The sequence below is a fragment of the Trachypithecus francoisi genome, unplaced genomic scaffold, assembly GCF_009764315.1.
Source record: "Trachypithecus francoisi isolate TF-2019V2 unplaced genomic scaffold, Tfra_2.0 Lachesis_group18, whole genome shotgun sequence".
Taxonomy (NCBI): Eukaryota; Metazoa; Chordata; class Mammalia; order Primates; family Cercopithecidae; genus Trachypithecus; species Trachypithecus francoisi.
The window spans coordinates 14,006,997-14,027,439 of record NW_022681463.1 but is presented as its reverse complement, the minus strand read 5'-3'; the positions used below and the strand labels follow the sequence as shown (position 1 = coordinate 14,027,439).

At 38.8% G+C, this 20,443-nt stretch overlaps 1 protein-coding gene across 2 annotated transcripts in view; it reads right to left on the bottom strand.

Moving 5' to 3' along the window:
* The window catches only part of NALCN (sodium leak channel, non-selective), a 354,929-nt gene that overhangs the window by 196,936 nt on the left and 137,550 nt on the right, over positions 1-20,443 (bottom strand). For both annotated transcript variants that reach the window (XM_033177337.1, XM_033177338.1), the window contains exon 11: positions 1,645-1,776. In XM_033177337.1, the coding sequence (XP_033033228.1) occupies positions 1,645-1,776 (132 nt within the window). The remainder of the gene's footprint in view (positions 1-1,644; positions 1,777-20,443) is intronic.

Genomic DNA, 20,443 nt, shown 5'->3' with positions numbered 1-20,443 from the left:
ACTCTGTTGCCCAGGCTGGAATTCAGTGGTGAGAAACCGGCTCATTGCAACCACCGCCTCCCAGGTTCAAGTGATTCTCCTGCCTCAGCCTCCAGAGTAGCTGGGATTACAGGCGCCTGACACTACATGTGGCTAATTTTTTGTATTTTTAGTAGAGACAGGGTTTCATCGTGTTGGCCAGGCTGGTCCCGAACTCCTGACCTCGTGATCCGCCCGCCTAGGCCTCCCAAAGTGCTGGGACTACAGGCGTAAGCCACCATACCTGACCTTCTCTCTGCTTTTAATGACAATCCATTCATTGTGTGCTTGATTTTCAGCAAAATTATACCTATTTTTCAGAGGCTGGGCTGGATATAATTTCTTCATCAGCCCCTGTCATTAGTTCTCCATAGCACAAAACTCTTATGGTTTACTTTTTTTTTTTTTTGCTAGACTGTAAGCTTCATATACCAGGTAGCTATTGGGCCAATGCTGCGTCACAGAGACTGTAGCCCAGTAAAAGTTTTGTATTAATGATACTTTGTTTCAGGAGATACACTTCCATGAAGAGGAGAACTCAGAAGTGACTACTTAAAAGTTTCTTGATATCCACATAGATGTCTACACTCAATAGGTACATGCAATCAATTCTTTTTCAGAAAAGTTTGTGTGTGGGTAGACTAAACTTTTATTAACCAAATATGTTTTTAAATGTACTGAGAGAATTCTAGGAATCTAATAACACTTAATTACATGACAAATTGATGTTTTTTATGTGAAAAATGCTTTGGTAATATGAAATAATCAAATTGTGACTTTTCTGCTTTTTCAGTTTACTTTTTCATAGGTTGGATTTATTGAAGCATTGTACAACTGTATATGTATACCTCACTCACACGATGAATGGGTTTCTATGTTGTCAATTTTTTCATAAATATGTAACCATTGAATTCTAAGATATAGTTTAGGTGACTTTTTACATTGAAAAAAACAAAGATGTTGGAAAATTATTAAAATGTTCTAATATAAATGCAAAATGCTTATTCAAAGATATAAAAATTAAAATATTTTAAGAATCAGGTATTAACTAAATTACTTTATCAATAGGAAGTACTATTCCAAAACTCTAATATGATATGTAGAGTGCTAGGGAGATGCTTACTTATTTAATCATGAAACCTACCTTTAATTGATGTCTTTAATGTAGGTTGTAACACCCATTTCTAGAGCAGTAATTATCATTATCATCTCTCTATATTTCCTTCCAGCCCCCTTCTAGGTATTGTTGAGCTGACCCGCTTGTTTATGATCTTCTGAATCTGTGCCTGCTTGTACTTAGTAGAAAACAAACTAATGTAAGCTGAGAAAGGGAGAGATAATAAGAGGTGGATAGGAAAACAGCAAGATCCTAGAGAAAGGCCCAGGGGAAAAGGGTTACCTTGGCAACGTGAAATACTGTGAGGAAAATGACTCAGGCCCACAGCGACAGGAAATGCATCAAGCCACACCATGACCAGAGGAACCACTTAAGAAGCAGACAATGATTCAGCTTTGGTGAAAGTCAAGTAATGCACAGGCTACACTTCACTTTCGCATCTCTAAGAGACACCGTCCGCGCTTCGCCTGCTCGCAGCCCAGCGATCTTCCCGGCGCAGAGCCGCTTACCTCCGCCAGGTAGAACTCGTCGTACTGCCTCCTGAAGTTCTCTCCTTTGTAGTAGTTGCTAGCCGCCACGATCACGTCGACGGTCACCATGCTCAGGATGAACATGTGGAAAACCGATGATCGCATCATTTTCTGAGGGGGCAAAACAGACAGACTCTTAACAAAGAAATAAACCTCATGATTCAATGTAATGGACGGGCCTAGGCCTGGGCTGACAGCACCTTTGTGATGTGCTGCTCTGCAAAACAGGGCTTCCAAGATAAAGCCATCCATGTCCCGTACTGCTGAACTGGGCGGGCAAGGGAACCTTTCTTTCAGGCAGCTAAACAATGACTAGGAAGATGGTTTCAGAGACTTTTGACTAAAAATGGAAAATACGTATCACTTAATTTGTGTATAGCTTGCATCTTAATTTTTTAATCGGTTGATTGGGTAATATTTATCTTTAATTCTGACTATATGGATGAATGGCTTTTAAAAAGCTAGTAACACAAAACAAGTATTACTTTATTCTGTGTTAAGGGAGAATACTGTGGATAAAAACATTTTAGAGATGATTATTATACAACGGGAGAAGTAGGAGAAACCTAAGATTTGTTTTTTTACTTATTACTTCCAAAAATATTTATCGAAAATTTTACTACAACTTCTAGTAACTGACATCTACATTGTACTTGCTATCTACTTGGAGTTTTTCTAGGTGCTTTACGTAAATTAACTCGTAATAGCCCTAGGAACCTATTCTAATAAGGAAACTGAGGCTCAAAGGGGCTAAATAACTTTCTCACTGTCACACAGGGATTGAAGATGGACTCAATACTGGAACCCAAGTCTGGTCCAAGTCTGTCTACTGCCTACGTGAAGAGAGAGATAATTAAACATTAAAAACTAATGAGTATTACTATAAAGGTTATCATATATTAAATGGCTACTATGTTCCAGGCCATATTATTCACATTAAAATATTTGTGGGTACACAGTAAGTGTGTGTGTGTGTGTATATATATATATTTTTTTATGGAGTACATAAGATGTTTTGATACAGACATGCAATGTGGAATAAGCACATCATGGAGAATGATGTATCCTTTGAGTTACAAACAATTACATTACACTCTTTAAGTTATTTTAAAATGTACAATTATTATTATTGACTGCAGTCACCCTATTGTGCTATCAAATAGTAGGTCTTGTTTATTCTTTATATATTTTTTTGTTCCCATTAAGCATCCCTACTTTCCCCCGACCCCCGAGTACCCATCCCAGCCTCTGGCAACCATCCTCTACTCTCTATGTCCATGAGTTTGATTATGTTGATTTTGTGATCCCACAAATAAGTGAGAACATGTGATGTTTGTCTTTCTGTGCCTGGCTTACTTCGCTTAACATAATGATCTCCAGTTCCATCCATGTTGTTACAAATTACTAGATCTTGTTCTTTATTATGGTTGAATAGTACTCCATTATGCATATGTACTGTATTTTCTTTATCCATTCATCTGTTAATGGACACTTAGGTTGCTTCCAAATCTTGGCTATTGTAAACAGTGCTGCAGCAAACATGGGAGTGAAGATTTCTCTTAGATATACTTATTTCTTTTCTTTTGGGTGTATGCCCAGCAGTGGGATTGTGAAATTACAGCAGCTCAATTTTTAGTTTTTTGAGGAACCTTCAAACTGTTCTCCATAGTGGTTGTGCTAAACTGGGGTGACACGATGTCTTATTGTAGTTTTCATTTGCATTTCTCTGATGATCAGTGATGTTGATCACCTTTTCTTATGCCTGTTTGTGTCATTTGCATGTCTTCTTTTGAGAAATACCTGTTCAAATCTTTTGCCCATCTTTTGATCAGATTATTAGATTTTTCCTGTAGAGTTGTTTGAGGTCCTTATATATTCTGATTATTAATGCTTTGTCAGAGCGGTAGTTTGCAAATATTTTCTCGAATTCTGTGTGTTGTCTCTTCAATTGGTTTTAATTGTATTTTTTGCTGTGCAGAAGCTTTGTAACTCGATGTAATCGCATTTGTCCATTTTTGCTGTGGTTGCCTGTGCTTATGGGGGTATTGCTCATAAAATCCTTGCCCAGTCCAATGTCCTGGAGATTTTCCCCAGTGTTTTCTTATAGTAATTTCATAGTTTGAGGTCTTAGCTTTAAGCCTTTAATCCATTTTGATTTGATTGACAGAGATAGGGGTTTAGTTTCATTCTTCTGCATATGGATGTCCAGGACCGTTTTTTGAGGAAACTGTCTTTTCCCCAGTGTATGGTCTTGGCATCTTTGTTAAAAAGGAGTTCACTGTAGGTGTGTGGATTTCTTTCGGGTTCTCTCTTCTGTTACATTGGTCTCTGTGTCTGTTTTTATGGTGGTACCATGGCGTTTTGGTTACTATAGCTTTGAATTATAAATTGAAGTCAGGTCATACGATTCCCCCAGCTTTGTTCATTTTGCTTAGGATAGCTTTGGCTCTTCTGTGGTTTCATATAATTTTATAATTTTTTTCTATTTCTGTAAAGAATATCATTGGTATTTTGATAAGGATTTAATTGCATCTGTAGACTGCTTTGGGTAGTATGAACATTTTAACAATATTGATTCTTCCAATCCATGAACATGGAATATTTTTCCATTTTTGGTGTCCTCTTCAATTTCTTTCATCACTGTTTTATAGTGTTCGTTATAGAGATCTTTCCATTTTTTTGTTAATTGCAAGGAATTTTATTTTATTTTTAGCTACCGTAAATGGGATTACTTTCTTGATTTCTTTTTAACATTGTTTGCTGTTGGCTTATAGAAATGCTACTAATTTTTGTATGTTGATTTTGTATCCTGCAACATGACTGAATTTGTTCATCAGTTCTAATAGTTTCCTTGTGGAGTCTTTAGGTTTTTCCAAATGTAAGATCGTGTCATCTGCAAACAAGGATAATTTGACTTCTTCCTTTCCAATTTGGATGTCCTTTATATCTTTCTCTTGTCCTATTTTTCTAGCTGGGACTTCCAGTACTATGTTGAATAACAGAGGTGATAGTGGGCATCCTTGTCATGTTCCAGATATTAGAGGAAAGGCTTTCAGTTTTTCCCCATTCAGTATGACACTAGCTGTGGGTCTGTCATATATGGCTTTTATTAAGTTGACATATGTTTTTTCTATCCCCAGTTTTGTTGACGGGTTTTATCATGAAGAGATGTTGAATTTTGCCAAATGCTTTTTTAGTATGAATTGAAATGATCATATAGTTTTTATCCTTCATTCTGTTGATAGGCTGTATCACATAGATTTATTTCCATAAGTTGAATCATCCTTGTTCCCAGGGATAAATCCCACTTGGTCATAATCCATATTATTCATATTTTCTTTGTTTTATCTACTTTAATATCCACCATAGCTCTGTATGGTGAGATATATTCCTCACATTTCACACAGTTCAGAGAGACTAAGTCATTTTTCCAAGGTCACACAGCAAGTACACAACAGGCTGTTACCCTAGTCTATTTAAAGTCCATTCTGGGGCCCACTGCCCACTGTGGGGTAGAGAATACTGACATGGAGAGAGTGGAGGCTGAAAGCCCTGGGCAGCAGAAAGAGGAGAGAGAAGCAGACCTATGGGAAGGAACTGAGTGCAAACAACACACCGCTGAGCCATATCTGCCCAGGGACTAGTGCCACCACACATCCTCTTTCTGAGGTTTCATTTCTTCTGGGTATTTATGAACATATGCCCTTACTGATCTGACCTGAGAATCCTTTAGTCCTTGCAACTCAAAGAGCCTAGCTAAAGTACACCCTTAAAATGGGGTAAGAGAACAAGAACTGCCTCCTCTGAGCACTGCCAATGTCTCTATGACTCTATGTATGTGTTTTCCTGGAGTGTTCCTTATCCTGCAGCATGGGCTCTGGGCCAAACTGCCTGAAGCTGAGACTCCGCCACTTACTGGCACTGTGGCCCCAGGGAAGTTACTTAAACCTCTGTTTTCTCATTGATAAAGTGGAGAAAATAGTACCTACTCCAAAGAGTTGTTATTAATTTTAAATGAGTCAATATTTGTAAAGGGCTTAGAATGGTGATTATACTTACAAATATTCTACAAAGGTTTACAGAAAAAAGGAATGCAATTTTGTGAATCAAGCATTTTTTCTGTTCAGGAATGAGAAATTAATTACCCGAGGTTGAAGAATTAATTATGTGGCATATCAAAGCCCAGAATCTAGTGAGGTAAGAAACACTGACAAGGATCTAATAATTTGAGACACACCAGTGACATTGGGAAAGTAGATTTTTATTAAGGCTTCCTGTCACCGTGGCTATTGATGCATATTCATTTGCCTTTGACTTTATTTTACAGGTAGTACAAAATCAAATTCTAGAGCTGCCAATCAACATGTTTATATGCACATCAATTTACTTGCAGAAATGATTGACCTTCATAACACAGATAGGCAAATTATCTGGCACGTTTCTATGTGCATTAAAATATTTATTGTTATTTAGTCTTTCTTGCATTGTGAGAGTTAAATTCCATAACTATTATTCCTTTTCTATACTCCTTTCAGCATAATTTTCTATTAAAAACATTTCTGCTGATTTCCATTTCATCTACATGGCAGAAAAGCCACAACTTTCTTTTTCTATTTTCCTTAACTGTGGATTTATGTCTTAAGTAAACTGTTATTACTGAAAGATCCAAACAAAGCTTTTAGCCAGGGCTGTCAAGAAACTTTTAAATGGGTTTTGTAACTATCACAGCTTCACTTTGGTGCTGTCATTATAATTAGGTTGTTTTTTGTCTGAATGTCTACGTGTCCCTGTTGGTTCAGAGTTATTAAAATAATCACTTACAATGGATTTTGATACACTATAATCACCATTGTTTAGCTGACTTTCTCCAAAGCAGTAACTTTCAAATATTAAATAAGAATTAAGGTGATAAATATGTGCAGTACCTACATTTAAATGTTAAAATCAGTAACTCCAGCGTTAAAGTTAGAGCTAGTGGCATGGCCCACTTCAACTCAATTCAATTCAGCCAGTGCTTGAAACTGGGTGCCAGTTTCTTTAATGCAAAAAGGCTGATGACATTACATTTAGATTTATGCTTGTATCACAGGAAAGTCCAAATTGGTACTTTTCAATTTTTTATTTTCTAATAAAAAATAATATAAAGGAAAATGTTAAAGTTGAGTCAGTGCCACAAAATATTATATGACTTGAGGTCTTCACAATTGCATTATTTAATATGGATGCATGATGTATCCCTCTACCTATCTGTGTAGACAGATGAACACATACATCTCTAATATATGTGTATGTGTGTACATATGTGTATTCACATATGTGTGTGCATATTCTTTTTTACTTGTATATTTTAATATAAGGTCCTTCAGATTTACACACACATTCAATTTTTTAAAGTTTCCTTTAATTGCAATGTCATTTTGGTTTACATTTTTTAAAAGCAGAGGAGTTTTGGATATGTTTTTAGATTGGCTTTGATCCAAGAATTACTTATCTGTGTATATGACAGTTGGAATTTTCAAAATACAAAGAATCTGTACTAGATTAATCCCCGAGGCAGCGTCATCTGTCAGGAATGCTTTAGAGCGTTGTTACTCAAAGTGTGGTCCCTGGACCAGCAGCATCCTGGAAGCTTATTAAGAATGCAGGATCAGGTCGGGCGCGGTGGCTCAAACCTGTAATCCCAGCACTTTGGGAGGTCGAGACAGGCGGATCACGAGGTCAGGAGATCGAGATGATCCTGGCTAACCCGGTGAAACCCCGTTTCTACTTAAAAAAAACAAAAAACTAGCCGGGCGAGGTGGCGGGCGCCTGTAGTCCCAGCTACTTGGGAGGCTGAGGCAGGAGAATGGTGTAAACTTGGGAGGTGGAGCTTGCAGTGAGCTGAGATCCGCCCACTGCACTCCAGCCCGGGAGACAGAGCGAGACTCAGTCTCAAAAAAAAAAAAAAAAAAAGAATGCAGGATCTCAGGCCCCATTACAGGCCTGCTGAATCAGAATCTGTATCTTTAACATGGTTCCCGGGTGACACGCAGGCACATTGAATTTTTAGAAGCACTACTGTAGAGGGTATTCCTTAATAGCAGGCTGTACTGGGTGACCTATAAGATTGTTTACAGCTTCACAGTTTCATGATTCCAAAAGTCTATAATGACTAGAACAGAATACCACAGATACTGGCTGGAATGTAATATGTTGGACTACACCAACACAAAAATGGCTGCCAACCTTGTCCCCGTACCCCAACTCCATGGTCAAAAATCAACTAAATCCATTTGGCTTCATAAAAACAAAAGCATGTGTTAGTTTTGCAACCATTTGGCGGCATTATAAGACACCATTACAGACTCTCACAAAGTTAAGAAACGCAAATGCAGGTGGCCTCTAGGAGGTGAAAAAGGCAAGGAAGTCATTTCTTCCCCAGAGTCTCCAAAAGCAATGCAGCCTTGCTGATACCTTGTGTTTAGCCTAATGAAGTCCATTTGGACTTCTAACTGCAGAGTTCTAAGAGAATACATGTGTGTGGTTTTAAGTGACTGAATTTGTGGTTATTTGTTACAGCTGCAACAGGAAACTAACAACGATTTTGACAGACACCAGCTCAAATCGTCCTGTACACCAGCTCAAATCACCTTCTATGAAACATGACTGTATAAAAGTGCCCAGGGCTACAAAATGGTACCTGACCATAGGGTTCCATGCAAGGTGACTTGCCAGTGAGGGGTCTCTGTAACGTTGACTGCTACAGATATAAAAACTCTTAATAGCAACCAACGCTTTCATCTTGCTTTGTGTCAGGAAGTGTCATGAAACAATGAGTCTGGAACAACGGGACTGAGTCCAACCTCAAGCAGAAGAACAAGAAAGGTCACTTTTCCCACATTGATTCTGAGTCCTGCCGTGAAAGCAAACCTCCCAGGAGACTGTGGAAGTTTAAGCCAAACATGGGGAGGGCTCCTCACACAATTAAAATGGACACCAACAGGATAGATTATTGAAATAAGAGCTACTGTTTTCTGGAGTGCTTGGTTTGTGCCAAGATTCATTCTAAGCATGTTGCTTGCTCATGTAATAACATCTTTAATCCTCAGCAACTCTGTGAGGTAGATACTTTTGCATTCCCCTTTACACATGGAGAAACAGGCTCAGAAAGTCTAAGTCGATTTCTAGGCCCACAGAGATAGAAACATCTTAGACATTTTGAGCCCAAACCAGGTAGTCTCTTGCCTTGTATCAGGCAGTCAAAATTCATTGGTCAACACTGCTCTATATATTAAAAAAGAGTGACAGCAGCTTCTTCACCAAGTATTTGTGGTTGGATAGAAGATATGAGTACATGAACCCTAATTCTGAAAGCTGAAGACAATCTGTTCTTCACAGAAATATTTAAGATTGCCATGGTTTAATGGAATGTCAATTTGGAAGACAGGACGAGCTGAGTTTAAATCTTGTCTCTGTGCAGGATTTAACCTCTCTGTGACTCAGTTTTCTCATAGAGGAAATGAGTATGATGACATCTACCTCTTTTGGCTGTAAAATGAAAATAAGCGAGTTTAGTGTAGAGTCTAGCCTGTAGTGGACACAGTGTGCTCTGTAACTCTCATATTTCAGTCTTGGAAAACACTCTAAGGATTTAAAAGTAGAGATGCAGTCAGTTGCTTACAGGGAAGATCTGAAGGTGTAACAGGAGAAATCAGGTGGAAGAGATGAGTAATCTTGAAATGGACCGTGACAATTTATAAACTTTCAAAATGATCTAAAGCTATCCTATCTTTATCTGTGGTATAAATGCTCAAGTATTTCATAAAAGCTCTTTCTATTAAATTTCTCCAGGATTTTTCCTATGAAACAGTAACTTAAAGATTCTGAAGACTGTACACAAAGAGACAAAATAGTGGTCTTAGAGGTTGCAATAAATAAATTAGGATAATTAATAGTATAGCTCAGAAATGAAATTCATCTTTAAATTGCTACTTGAGTGAGTGAAATAACTCACCTTAGTAAAACCAAGTCTCTGTCACTGAATACTGCATCAGCCATGTACTAAAAGTTGTGTTTTAATTGGATTCCAAAATAAACATATTTGGAGAACAATGCAATTACACGATGAAATTCTCAGAAACCATCCTGCATATGAGCCATGAACATAAGAACAAGGACACAATATAAAAGACCAAATGCATAAAACCTAAAATAAATCTCCCATTTGCAAGTGGGACATCTTTTGCTTCCCTTATTTAGAACACATCTGGATATTCATCACTTCTACTATCAATATACACAATTATTCTGTCTAATACAAAGAATTTATATTAAAAAGGTAACACTTATATCAACACTGAAAACGGAACCAGTGGATGTCCTTAGAGACTGCCTTTCCCATCTGTCTGTTCCTGACGTGTCCTTAGAGAGTCAGGACAGAAGGGAATCCACAAGTCAATCTCCACAAAGGTACCAAGAGTGTATGATATTGGTGGACACCCTGCCAGCTGCCACGCCCTATCAGTGGCTGGCTCTCTTTCTTGGAATGAAGAGCCAAGTAAGGGAATCCTGAATAGACCCTTTATCTCTAGGCCATGTGAGTATAGCTTTCACTCTACTCTGTAAGAGTAAAGTTAGATGTCAAATTACAAATCAACAAACTAATGTGGATGTAATTTTTTTCAATCACCAGCTCCTCTTGACTTTACAACACAAGCTAGATTTTAACAAGAAGGAAAAATGCACCACCAATGGCTGGTGTGAAAGAAATCACCGCTAAACAGGATCGATTATGATGCCAAGCGAGTGATTTTCAAATTCCTCTTAGCCTGTGTGAAAAAATCCAGTGGCGTCCAGTTGAATCCGCCTCCCTGTATCCACACATCCTTGGCAGTATCCTCCATACTGACTCCAGACTCAGCCATGTGACTTGTTTTGGTCAGTGAGACAGTAGCAAAGGTGAGGTAAGCAGAGACTTGGAAAATACTTGTGTGTTAGAACTTACTCTTGCTGCTCTTGGAACCCCGAGGGACCACATCAACCCTGCAGCCTAGCCTGTTTCATGGTGGCCAGGTGGCCATGGGCCCTCCCATTCTCTTCATTTCAATTAACAGCGAGCCACACCCAAAATCAGAGATGCCAGCTGATGAGTGGCTGACCACAGAGGCAGGCGTGAGCTTAGATGTAGTCAGCTGAAACTGGCTCAGACTAGCAGGGCTGTTCAACTGATCCACAAATTCATGAGCAAAAGTTAGTGTCTGTCCAGGCCATTAAGTTTTAGGGTGCCTTGTTGTTTAGCAAAAGCTGTTATACCTACCAAGCTGGTTTCCTCTTCCTGCTATATAGCTCAAGTACATCACTCAGCTTATTGTTACTGAAGTGGAGCAATGTGATTGGTTCTCACCACCAGAACAGAAATGGAAGTGATGCATCACTTTGGATGTGTTGCTTTGAGAAAGGGTTGTGCCTTCTCAAAACTCTTCCTTTCTCTTCCACTCTACAGTGATGTTGGAAAATAGGTTCTTTGGATGGAGGCATCAAAAATTCCACTTTTTGCAAACAAAATTTTGCAACGTGTTTACACAGACATGTATGACATGTATGTATGTATATACCATCTCTGACTGAAGTGGGAATGCAGCTTTCCTCAGCTGTGGTGTGCTGGAGCTGCAATCGCGTCTCTCTCCACCTTCATGTTTACTGATGTCATGTTGGTGACTTGAAATTGGCCACGACGGGACCATTTACATCATGGAAAGCAGCAAATGCTAAGTCAGGACTCCTGGACTTCAACTTGATTGTTCACCACTCAGCTCCCCCAGCTCTTATGGCATCTCTGAGTCTGCTGTAGGGTATTAGAAAACTCATACATTGGTCATAAATAATAACCCTTGTGGGAACGGGAGACTATTTTATGGGCTTTTCTAAGGTGTTTCGCTTTGCTACTCTACTCTGGGTCATATATATTATATATAGTCCTTTTCTGCTGTTTAGAGACTCCTTATGAATCACAATGCCATGGCAGTCACATAGCTAGGATGCCTTACTAAGAACTAGGAGCACACAAAAGCCATTTCTGGGCATTGGGATGCTGTCACTAAGACTACAGAGATCTGAATATATCAGTTAAAGTAAGAAATATTTAAAATAGAACTTTTCCTATATCCTGTCCAATAAAATCATCTGTCTTGAATTGATTTAAAACACGGGAAATTGTCTTTATGAAAGCTTCAATTTAGGACAACATGTATTTCCTAGAGTACAATGCCATAATGGATATTCACAATTTAAACTATCTTATAGAACACTACTTAAAATGCCCTGGTTTCCTCACACTTTGTGGCCTACATTTATGGATTAGTAGGAGAAAGGAAAAGTAAATGATGACATGTACAAAAACCTTTCAATTAACTAACCTATCATTTATGGATTAAGAACTCAATAACCCCGCATGACTTCATTATTGACTTGGAAGAAAAATTAAGAATAAAAATGCTAAAATCTTGGCTTTTCAACAATCAAGTGTTGACTTTGCTTACTTGGCTGGACATGGGTAATAAAAATCAAAAATATTAGTTATTCCACAATACTTTCTTTCATGTTCCCTGGTGTCCAGAAAGAGTAGAAAAAGCTCATATGTATATATACACATATGTGTATATATACATATATATATGTATATTTTAGTCTGGTATTCCTAAACTTCAGTACTCAGTTCCTGCAAGGCTGGATTCATAGTAGATTCAACAATAATAATTTGTCTCCAGTGGACATTTTATAAATTCTTGGCATACGTTAGTACATGTCTCCTAACTAATATAATTATAAACATTCAAGAGTTACAGGACTGATTCAAACTGGAGGATGAAAATACGAGACAGGAATTTAGTTTGAGATAACTCGGCACGCAAATAATCTTAAAATGTTCTGAATATTTCTTCCAATGGGGTTTAAAAATCAAAGAAGCAAAACCGTTTAATTGCCAGTAAGACAGATAAATAAATAAAAATAACACTAATATTTTAATCTTATTTTTTATTATAATATGCCTGGTCATCTGGTGTCTATTCTAAATATAATTATTATTTGAAATATAATCAGGATATATTAGATACATATTGAATATATATTTAAATAAATATATATGGGATATTTCAAACTGAGGATTTATCAATTGCCCCCTCTGTTTAGTTTATTTGGCCACTGGCTTCAAAATTACAATAGGCCTTTTTCAAGTAGCATTTTAGCTACCCCTTCCCACATTTAGCTATTGTATTTTTCCTGGTTTTAATATTTATTCCAGGTAATTATAGCATAATCATTTTTATATTTACTTTTTCCTACAAACTTTTCCTCCAAGTCGTTGTTTTATATTCCCGAGACATTGAAAATGAATGTGTGTGTGCGCCTGTGTGTGTGAGCGCATATGCGTGTGTGAGGTATGTGTGTGAGCATGCATGAGTGTGTACAAGTGTGTTTATGTATGTGTGTATATGTGTGCATCACATGTGTCTGTGTGTCACTGTGTCACCGTGAGTATGTGTGAGGTGTGTGAGTTTGTATAAGTGTGTGTATGCATGTCTCTGTGCATGCATGTGTGTGTGTGTGTCACTGTGTCATCGTTTATGAGTGTGCATTGCGAGGTGTGTGTGAGCATGTGTGAGTGTGTATGTGTGTGTAGCCGTGTGTGCATGTGTGTGCATGTGTGCATATGTGTGTGTGATTGTGTGTCACTGTATGTACGTGTGAGGTATGTATAAGTTTGTAGATCCGTGTGTGTGCCTGTCTGCATGTGTGTGTCTGTGTGTGATTGTGTGTCACTGTATGTATGTGTGAGGTGTGTGAGTGTGCATGTATAAGTATGTAGGCGTGTGTATGTGCACATGAGTGTGCATGTGTCTGTTACTGTGTTTGAGGTGTGTGTGCGTATGTGAGCATGTGTGAGCCTGTATGAGTGTGTATATATGTGCGTGTACACATGCGTGCATATGTTTTTGACTGTGTGTCTGTGTGTGCATGAGTGAGCGTTTGGGGGAAGCATCATTTGACACCTGCCTAAGGGGAGAGTAAGAATTTAGGTCTGCTGTATGTGAGGCTCTGTTTTCTGCACGTGAACGCAGCTGGATGTGTACAATCACGTATAATTCAGCAAATTTTTGGCAAGCGCCTATCGTGAATGAGGCAATAGAGAAGAAAGAGAAACAAAAAAGAAAATGACCAAACATAATCAAGGAATCAGAGATCACTCTGTTGAGGAAGCGTTGACCTGATTTTGAGGGCAGGGATATGAAGATGGAGTGGAGAGAATGATTCAAAACATTTCAAAATACTGAATTAATGACAGAATTGAAGAGGGATCAGATTGGATTTGGAGAGGACAAAAGGAGAAGAATAATGGGTTGGTTTGAAGGTTTCAGGGAATGCAGGGAAAACCTAGTTTCTTTGTGGGAACGGGTTGGGGAGAGAGCTGCGTTTAGTTTTTATGATGAGAAGGGTGATGTGTCTGTGAGAATGCCTGGGAAACACGCCTGCTGGACATTTAGAAACACACTTCTAAAACCTTGGAAAGGAAGGAGGGCTGGCCCTAAAGGCTGGAGTCGCTGGGTTTGGGGCATGCGAAAGAGCCGACTTCCTGGAAATGGACAGGATGCCCTTGGTTGTGAACAGCACTGGGCGAGTGTGCTGATGGCGATGACAGACAAGTCTACAGATCGAGCGGCCCACGGCATCCCACACACTGTGCCTGTATGTACAGTCCATCATCTCTAATTCTTACAAAACCCCGACAGATGTTATCATCCTCACTTTTCAGGTGATGAAACTGAGGCTTAGAGAAATTAATGAAATTGCCCCAGGTGCTGCTTGCCCACACGGTCTTCGCTGGATCACACTGCCTTCTCACGCTGGTCTGTGAGTATAGAAGAGGTTAGCTTCTGGAGGAAACCTACACTCTCATGGGCTCCATCAATTCTTGAAATTATCTGCCAGTTTGTGGGAAGATTCATGAAAAAGATAGTTTCAGGAGTGCCCAGGATGTCACTTTGTCACTTGAAATGCTCACATCACACAGGCCACCTCCCCTCAATCTTAGCCACTACAGGAATAATTTCGCCACCATTTGACCAACTTTCAGCAAGAAACTGTTACCTCCCTCTGTTCCTCACAGGAGGCACACGGTGGAATGCTACCAGAGGAAACAGATCCATTGTGCCACGTCTCATGTATATGTACTTTCACTCTCTTGTCAGAGACTTTCCTTATGGTAATAGAGCATGGGGGTGTGTTGGAAGATGGTTCGAAAGTGTGCAGCCACATCTGTCAGTGTTAAGAGATGAAAACTCCTATCTGGGCAGCAGGGGGAAAACAGCGAATGAGGGTCCAACTGAATAAACTTCTATTTGTCAAGCACTGGAGTGACCCGTCCCACAGCTGTGGCTTATGCTAAAATAGTGTTTAAACAGCTAGATACCTGCTTGGTTTGATGCTGAAAGAGTCAATTATAACTTTTCACCTTTCTAAGACTCACACTTAAGCACACAATGAAGAAATTTTCTAATGGGTTTCTTTAATACCACATAAAAGAATTGCCTTATTGACTAAAGATGGGAGAGATGAAAAAGGTACAGGTGTCAAGCGTTAATATTTTAGATTTGTTCTTATATCTAATATCTCAAATTTTTATTTAGAAACAATATACTCTTTAGAAACACTCAGAATTCCTGAACATCACTTAGAAAAATCAACAGATAAATGGGCAAATGAGATAAACAAGCAATCTACAGAAAATGTGTGGCCCTTGAATCTATCAAAAACGTTCAGCATCCATAGGCTGTAATCAGGGAGATGCAAATTTACATTACAAGACACCATTTCATGCCATCAGGTGTAAAAGCCTGATAACATCAAGTGAAGGTGAAGATGTAGACAATGAGCACTCTTAGAAGTTTCTAGAAGGCATACAAAATAGCCCTATCATCCAGAGAGCCATTTGCCATAACTGAGAGTCAAAGGTGTTCATATCCTTTAACCTAGAAATTGCTGTCCTAGCTATCTATGTTAGAATAGCTCTCTCACGTGTGCATACAAAGGCATGGACAAGAAAGGTCTTAGATGGTCTGCAATAGCAAAACAATAACAAACAAGCTCAATGTCCATCAATAGTGGAATGAATAAATGAATGAACAAACTGTGAGATATTTTTACAGTAGGGTAATACACGGGGGTGAAAATGAAGTGGTTAAAAATATAAGGTGGACTGCCTGAGATGAAATCCCCATTTAGTAACTATGTGACCATCAAATTCCTTATGCTGTCTGTGCCTCAACCTCCTCTTTTGTAAAACAGATCATATTAGTACCTACATTTATGGTGCTGTGAGCATCAAATAATTGAAAACCTAATAAAACACATAGTGGGTGATCCATAAATATTAGTTATTATTATTTCTGACAGACATACAGGTATTTTTTCTTATCTGTGTTTCTAAATTATTTCAGGATATGTATTTTTTAAATGCAAGGAAATTGACTTAATATTATATTGTAAAATAGCACCAATTTACAAATTGTGAATTTGTAAGTGTATAGTAACTATGTGGTGTTTCTCTAAAGAAGCTATCTTATACAGCATGATTTGAGCTTCAGGTGAGATTGTAATAGCCTATTTCTTTAGCCCTTAATAAACTTCTCAAGTCCTGTAAGATTGAAAAATTTAACGGGAAAAATGATCCCTGAGTTGTAAGTGCTGCAGTCAAGTCTCACTACTTAATATGACCAAAGAGTTGTGTCCTCTCTCCACCCATTCCATGAAGTTAAGGAGGGTGGTTGAGTAGTGGTTCCAGCAGAGATGGGGTAAGGCTTTCAGAGGGGGTTAAAAAGGGAGGTTTCAAACAACTCTGGGTTTGCTCTACAGGAAAATCTAATACTTTGCTTAAGTAGACCTGCTGCTTCCTTCCATTTGCACCCTCCTGATCCGCTGCTCCTGGCCATGCCTCCTGTTTCTGATGCCCCCCACACAACTTCATTTTCTCCCAGTGCACCTTCAGCTTTGGGTGCTTTCTGGGGAGTCTCGTTAGGGCTTTTGATTGGGAGGTTATTAAACTCAGTCACAACCAGCCATACTTGGGTAATATGCAAGGAGAGAAAAAATTCAAAACAAACAAAACAGAATAAAGACAGTGTTCAAGGTGAAAAAAACAGAGTCGGGTCACAGACAGAAATCATGTGGCTCAAACAGAGAGTGAGAGACAGGCAGAGAAAGGCTGAATAACACTTGCAATAAATGTTCCCTTTGAGCAGATGGCCTGTTCCTTCCAATCAAACAATTCTTTACTAAGTCATAAATACTCACTAATTCTCACAAACCCAGGAAAGACGTATTCTCATCCCCATTTTCCGTCAACATGTCCTATCGCCTACCACTAGTAAGTAGTGTAGCTGAAATATGTTTCCAGAGTCTTATCTTTAACAGACTACCATAGCGTGTAGTCTCAAAACAAGATGTTGTATTGGGTGTTTATGCATCAAGTGAAGACAAGGACACCTGTAGCTGGGGAGGCAGGAGGGAGAGGCGAGGAGGTCATGTTGGGAGATGTGCATTTAGGCAGTTGTAGCACAAAAAGGAAAAGAAACCAGGTATGGGGCTTGGCTTATCTATGTTCATAGGCTTTTCTTTTTCACCACCAGTCATCTTGTCCCCACAGTATGGACCAAAAACAGGAAAAAGCAGGTGAATCATGAGGTCAGGAGATGGAGATCATCCTGGCCAACATGGTGAAACCCAGTATCTACTAAAATACAAACAATTAGCTGGGCGTGGTGGCAGGCACCTGTAGTCTCACCTACTCAGGAGGCTGAGGCAGGGGAATCGCTTGAACTCAGGAGGCGGAGGTTGCAGTGAGCCAAGATCACACCATTGCACTCCAGCCTGACGACAGAGTAAGACTCCTTCTCAAAAAAAAAAAGGAAGGAACAGGAATGAGGGGCCCCTAAGTAAGTGATAAGAATATCAGCAATGCACAGAGACGAGAAACAGCCAGAAAGACACTGCAGGCATGACAGAGGATGGGAGGGGGTTTTTCAGGGGTTCTAGGACATTCACTTACTCATTTTAACATGAGGATAAATTTATTAGGAATTGCACACATTTACCATGCTCAGTATCTTATTAAACTTAGCCTTATTAAGCATGGTATAAATTTCATTAATAACTGGATAAACATGAGAATTGTCCTGGCCAAATTAATATAATAAAGTTGGTTAATGAAAAATTTCAACAAGTAGCATTACAGAGCTCACCACACATAACTTAGCAAGCTAACAATACCTTTCTGCTAGTCTTCCTGCTCCAAACTTGTGGTCTTGCAATTAAATTTACAAGTATGTGCATTTTCACTTATTATAAAAATAGAAAGATCACTTTAAGGGCACCAAATTGAATCTTTTCCTTGCATGCCTGCATATGGTTCCTATTCTAATTATAATTATAGCTATGATTGTAATTATAATTTGTGTCTCAGAACACAAAATAAATTTGTGGTTTCCAACTGCAGACCAAAGATACCCACATTTTCCTCTACAAATGACTCAGTAGAGCCTACTTTTTTTCTGTAGAAGAGTAAGAAGATGTTTTATGTGCCCTAATTCATTTGACTATCTCCATAACCAATATCTGAAAAGAGGAAACAAATACCATAATAATGGAAATATTTGATATAAGGTAAAATATGTATGTGCACATGTGGGAATATAGGAAAACAATTTAAAAATAGTTGCTAATGTGTGATCTGAATCTCTGCCCATTGAAACACATAAAATCTGAATAGGTTTATGCCAGCAATGTTTCTATATATACGTATATACACATATACACACATACACACACATATATAGTATATATATAAACGTGTGTGTATATATATGTTTGTGTATATATACATACACATAGAGAGAGACAGAGAAAGAGAGAATAAATTATTACACGTAAAAAACTCAGCATCAGAGAAGCATCGGTTACATCATGTATTTAATTTAGTAATGGTGAGGAAGATTAAGCTACCTTAATCAATCTTGTTTTATGGCCGGGCGCGGTGGCTCAAGCCTGGAATCCGAGCACTTTGGGAGGCCGAGGCGGGCGGATCACGAGGTCAGGAGATCGAGACCCTCCTGGCTAACACGGTGAAACCCCGTCTCTACTAAAAGTACAAAAAACTAGCCGGGCGCGGTGGCGGGCGCCTGTAGTCCCAGCTACTCGGAGGCTGAGGCGGGAGAATGGCGGGAACCCGGGAGGCGGAGCTTGCAGTGAGCCGAGATCATGCCACCGCACTGCAGCCTGGGCGACAGAGCGAGACCCCGTCTCAAAAAAAAAAAAAAAAAAAAAAAAATCAATCTTGTTTTATTAAATTACCTAATTACTTCTAGTAACTGCACGAGGATACAGAGAGTAGAAAATAAGGTGAAAAGTATATACATAATATCAATGAAGGACGTTTTGATTTTTTAGTACATTTCATTTATAAGAGAATTTGAGCCAGTTTCCAATTATGCTGAGTTATGATTTTAAAGTTTTAAAATGTTAAAAACATAAAATATATGAAAATACTATTTTAGAATCACTGAAATGTGTGGACTACTTGTTATTATATAATCTTTGTGATCTAAAGGTACATTACTTTCATTTATTCCATGAGTCACTCAACCAAGTGCCTCCTGAGACCTAGCAAGTAACATAATGAGAAAACTAGGCTTAGGGTTACATATTTAACACATCGGAATAACCTTTTTCCTTCAAATACCAGGTTCATTTCTCATTGTTTTCTGTCATCACAGGGTGCTTTTAAAATGCCTTGTATCTAAACTAGCCGGGCGACGAGGCGGGCGCCTGTAGTCCCAGCTACTCGGGAGGCTGAGGCAGGAGAATGGCGTAAACCTGGAAGGCGGAGCTTGCAGTGAGCTGAGATCCGGCCACTGCACTCCAGCCTGGGTGGCAGAGCAAGACTCCGTCTCAAAAAAAAAAAAAAAAAAAAAAATGCCTTGTATCTATTCTTTATTCATTCATCCACACATTTGTGTATCTTTATACATTTATATATTTATGAATTTATTACTTTTGTTTATTTCTGCACGATAGAGTCAGGGACAAAAAGAAATGTTTCTCTACTCTTAGAAAAATAAATGTATGAATTCATGGGTAAGTAAAACACTCATTTCTAGTGCTGTGGAGACAATATGGAGAGTTGGGAAACTGAGGCACAATAAAGCCTCTTTGCCTCTGCTAATGTGGCAGCCACCATCCAGCTCTGGCCAATTCTAGCCAGGTGGAAATGAGAGCTCTTTGTTGCCAGATCATTCTGTTTTACAAGATGGGTAGGATATGTGGGTTTTTATGTAAAATACTCTGGTTTTTAAACTTTGGGGTGAAATTAAAAACAAAGTCCCACTTTGAACAAAATCAGCAGCTCCTAGTAGTTAAGTGGGAACTCAAACATCAGTTTGCTGTCTCTCAGATACTACTGATATCTCATTTTTTCTAATTTATTTCAACACTTTCAAAATTACAAATTCCATTTAAATACAGCCGTTTGAATGTTTCATTCCAATAAACTCTATCTTCTTGTTAACATAGAATTAGTTTGGGTCCAGTCAGGCGCAGTGGTTCACACTTGTAATCCCAGCACTTTGGGAGGTCGGGGTGGATGGATCACAAGGTCAGGAGTTCAAGACCAGCCTGACCAATATGGTGAAACCCAGTCTCTACTAAAAATACAAAAATTAGCTGGGCGTGGTGGTGTGTGCCTGTAGTC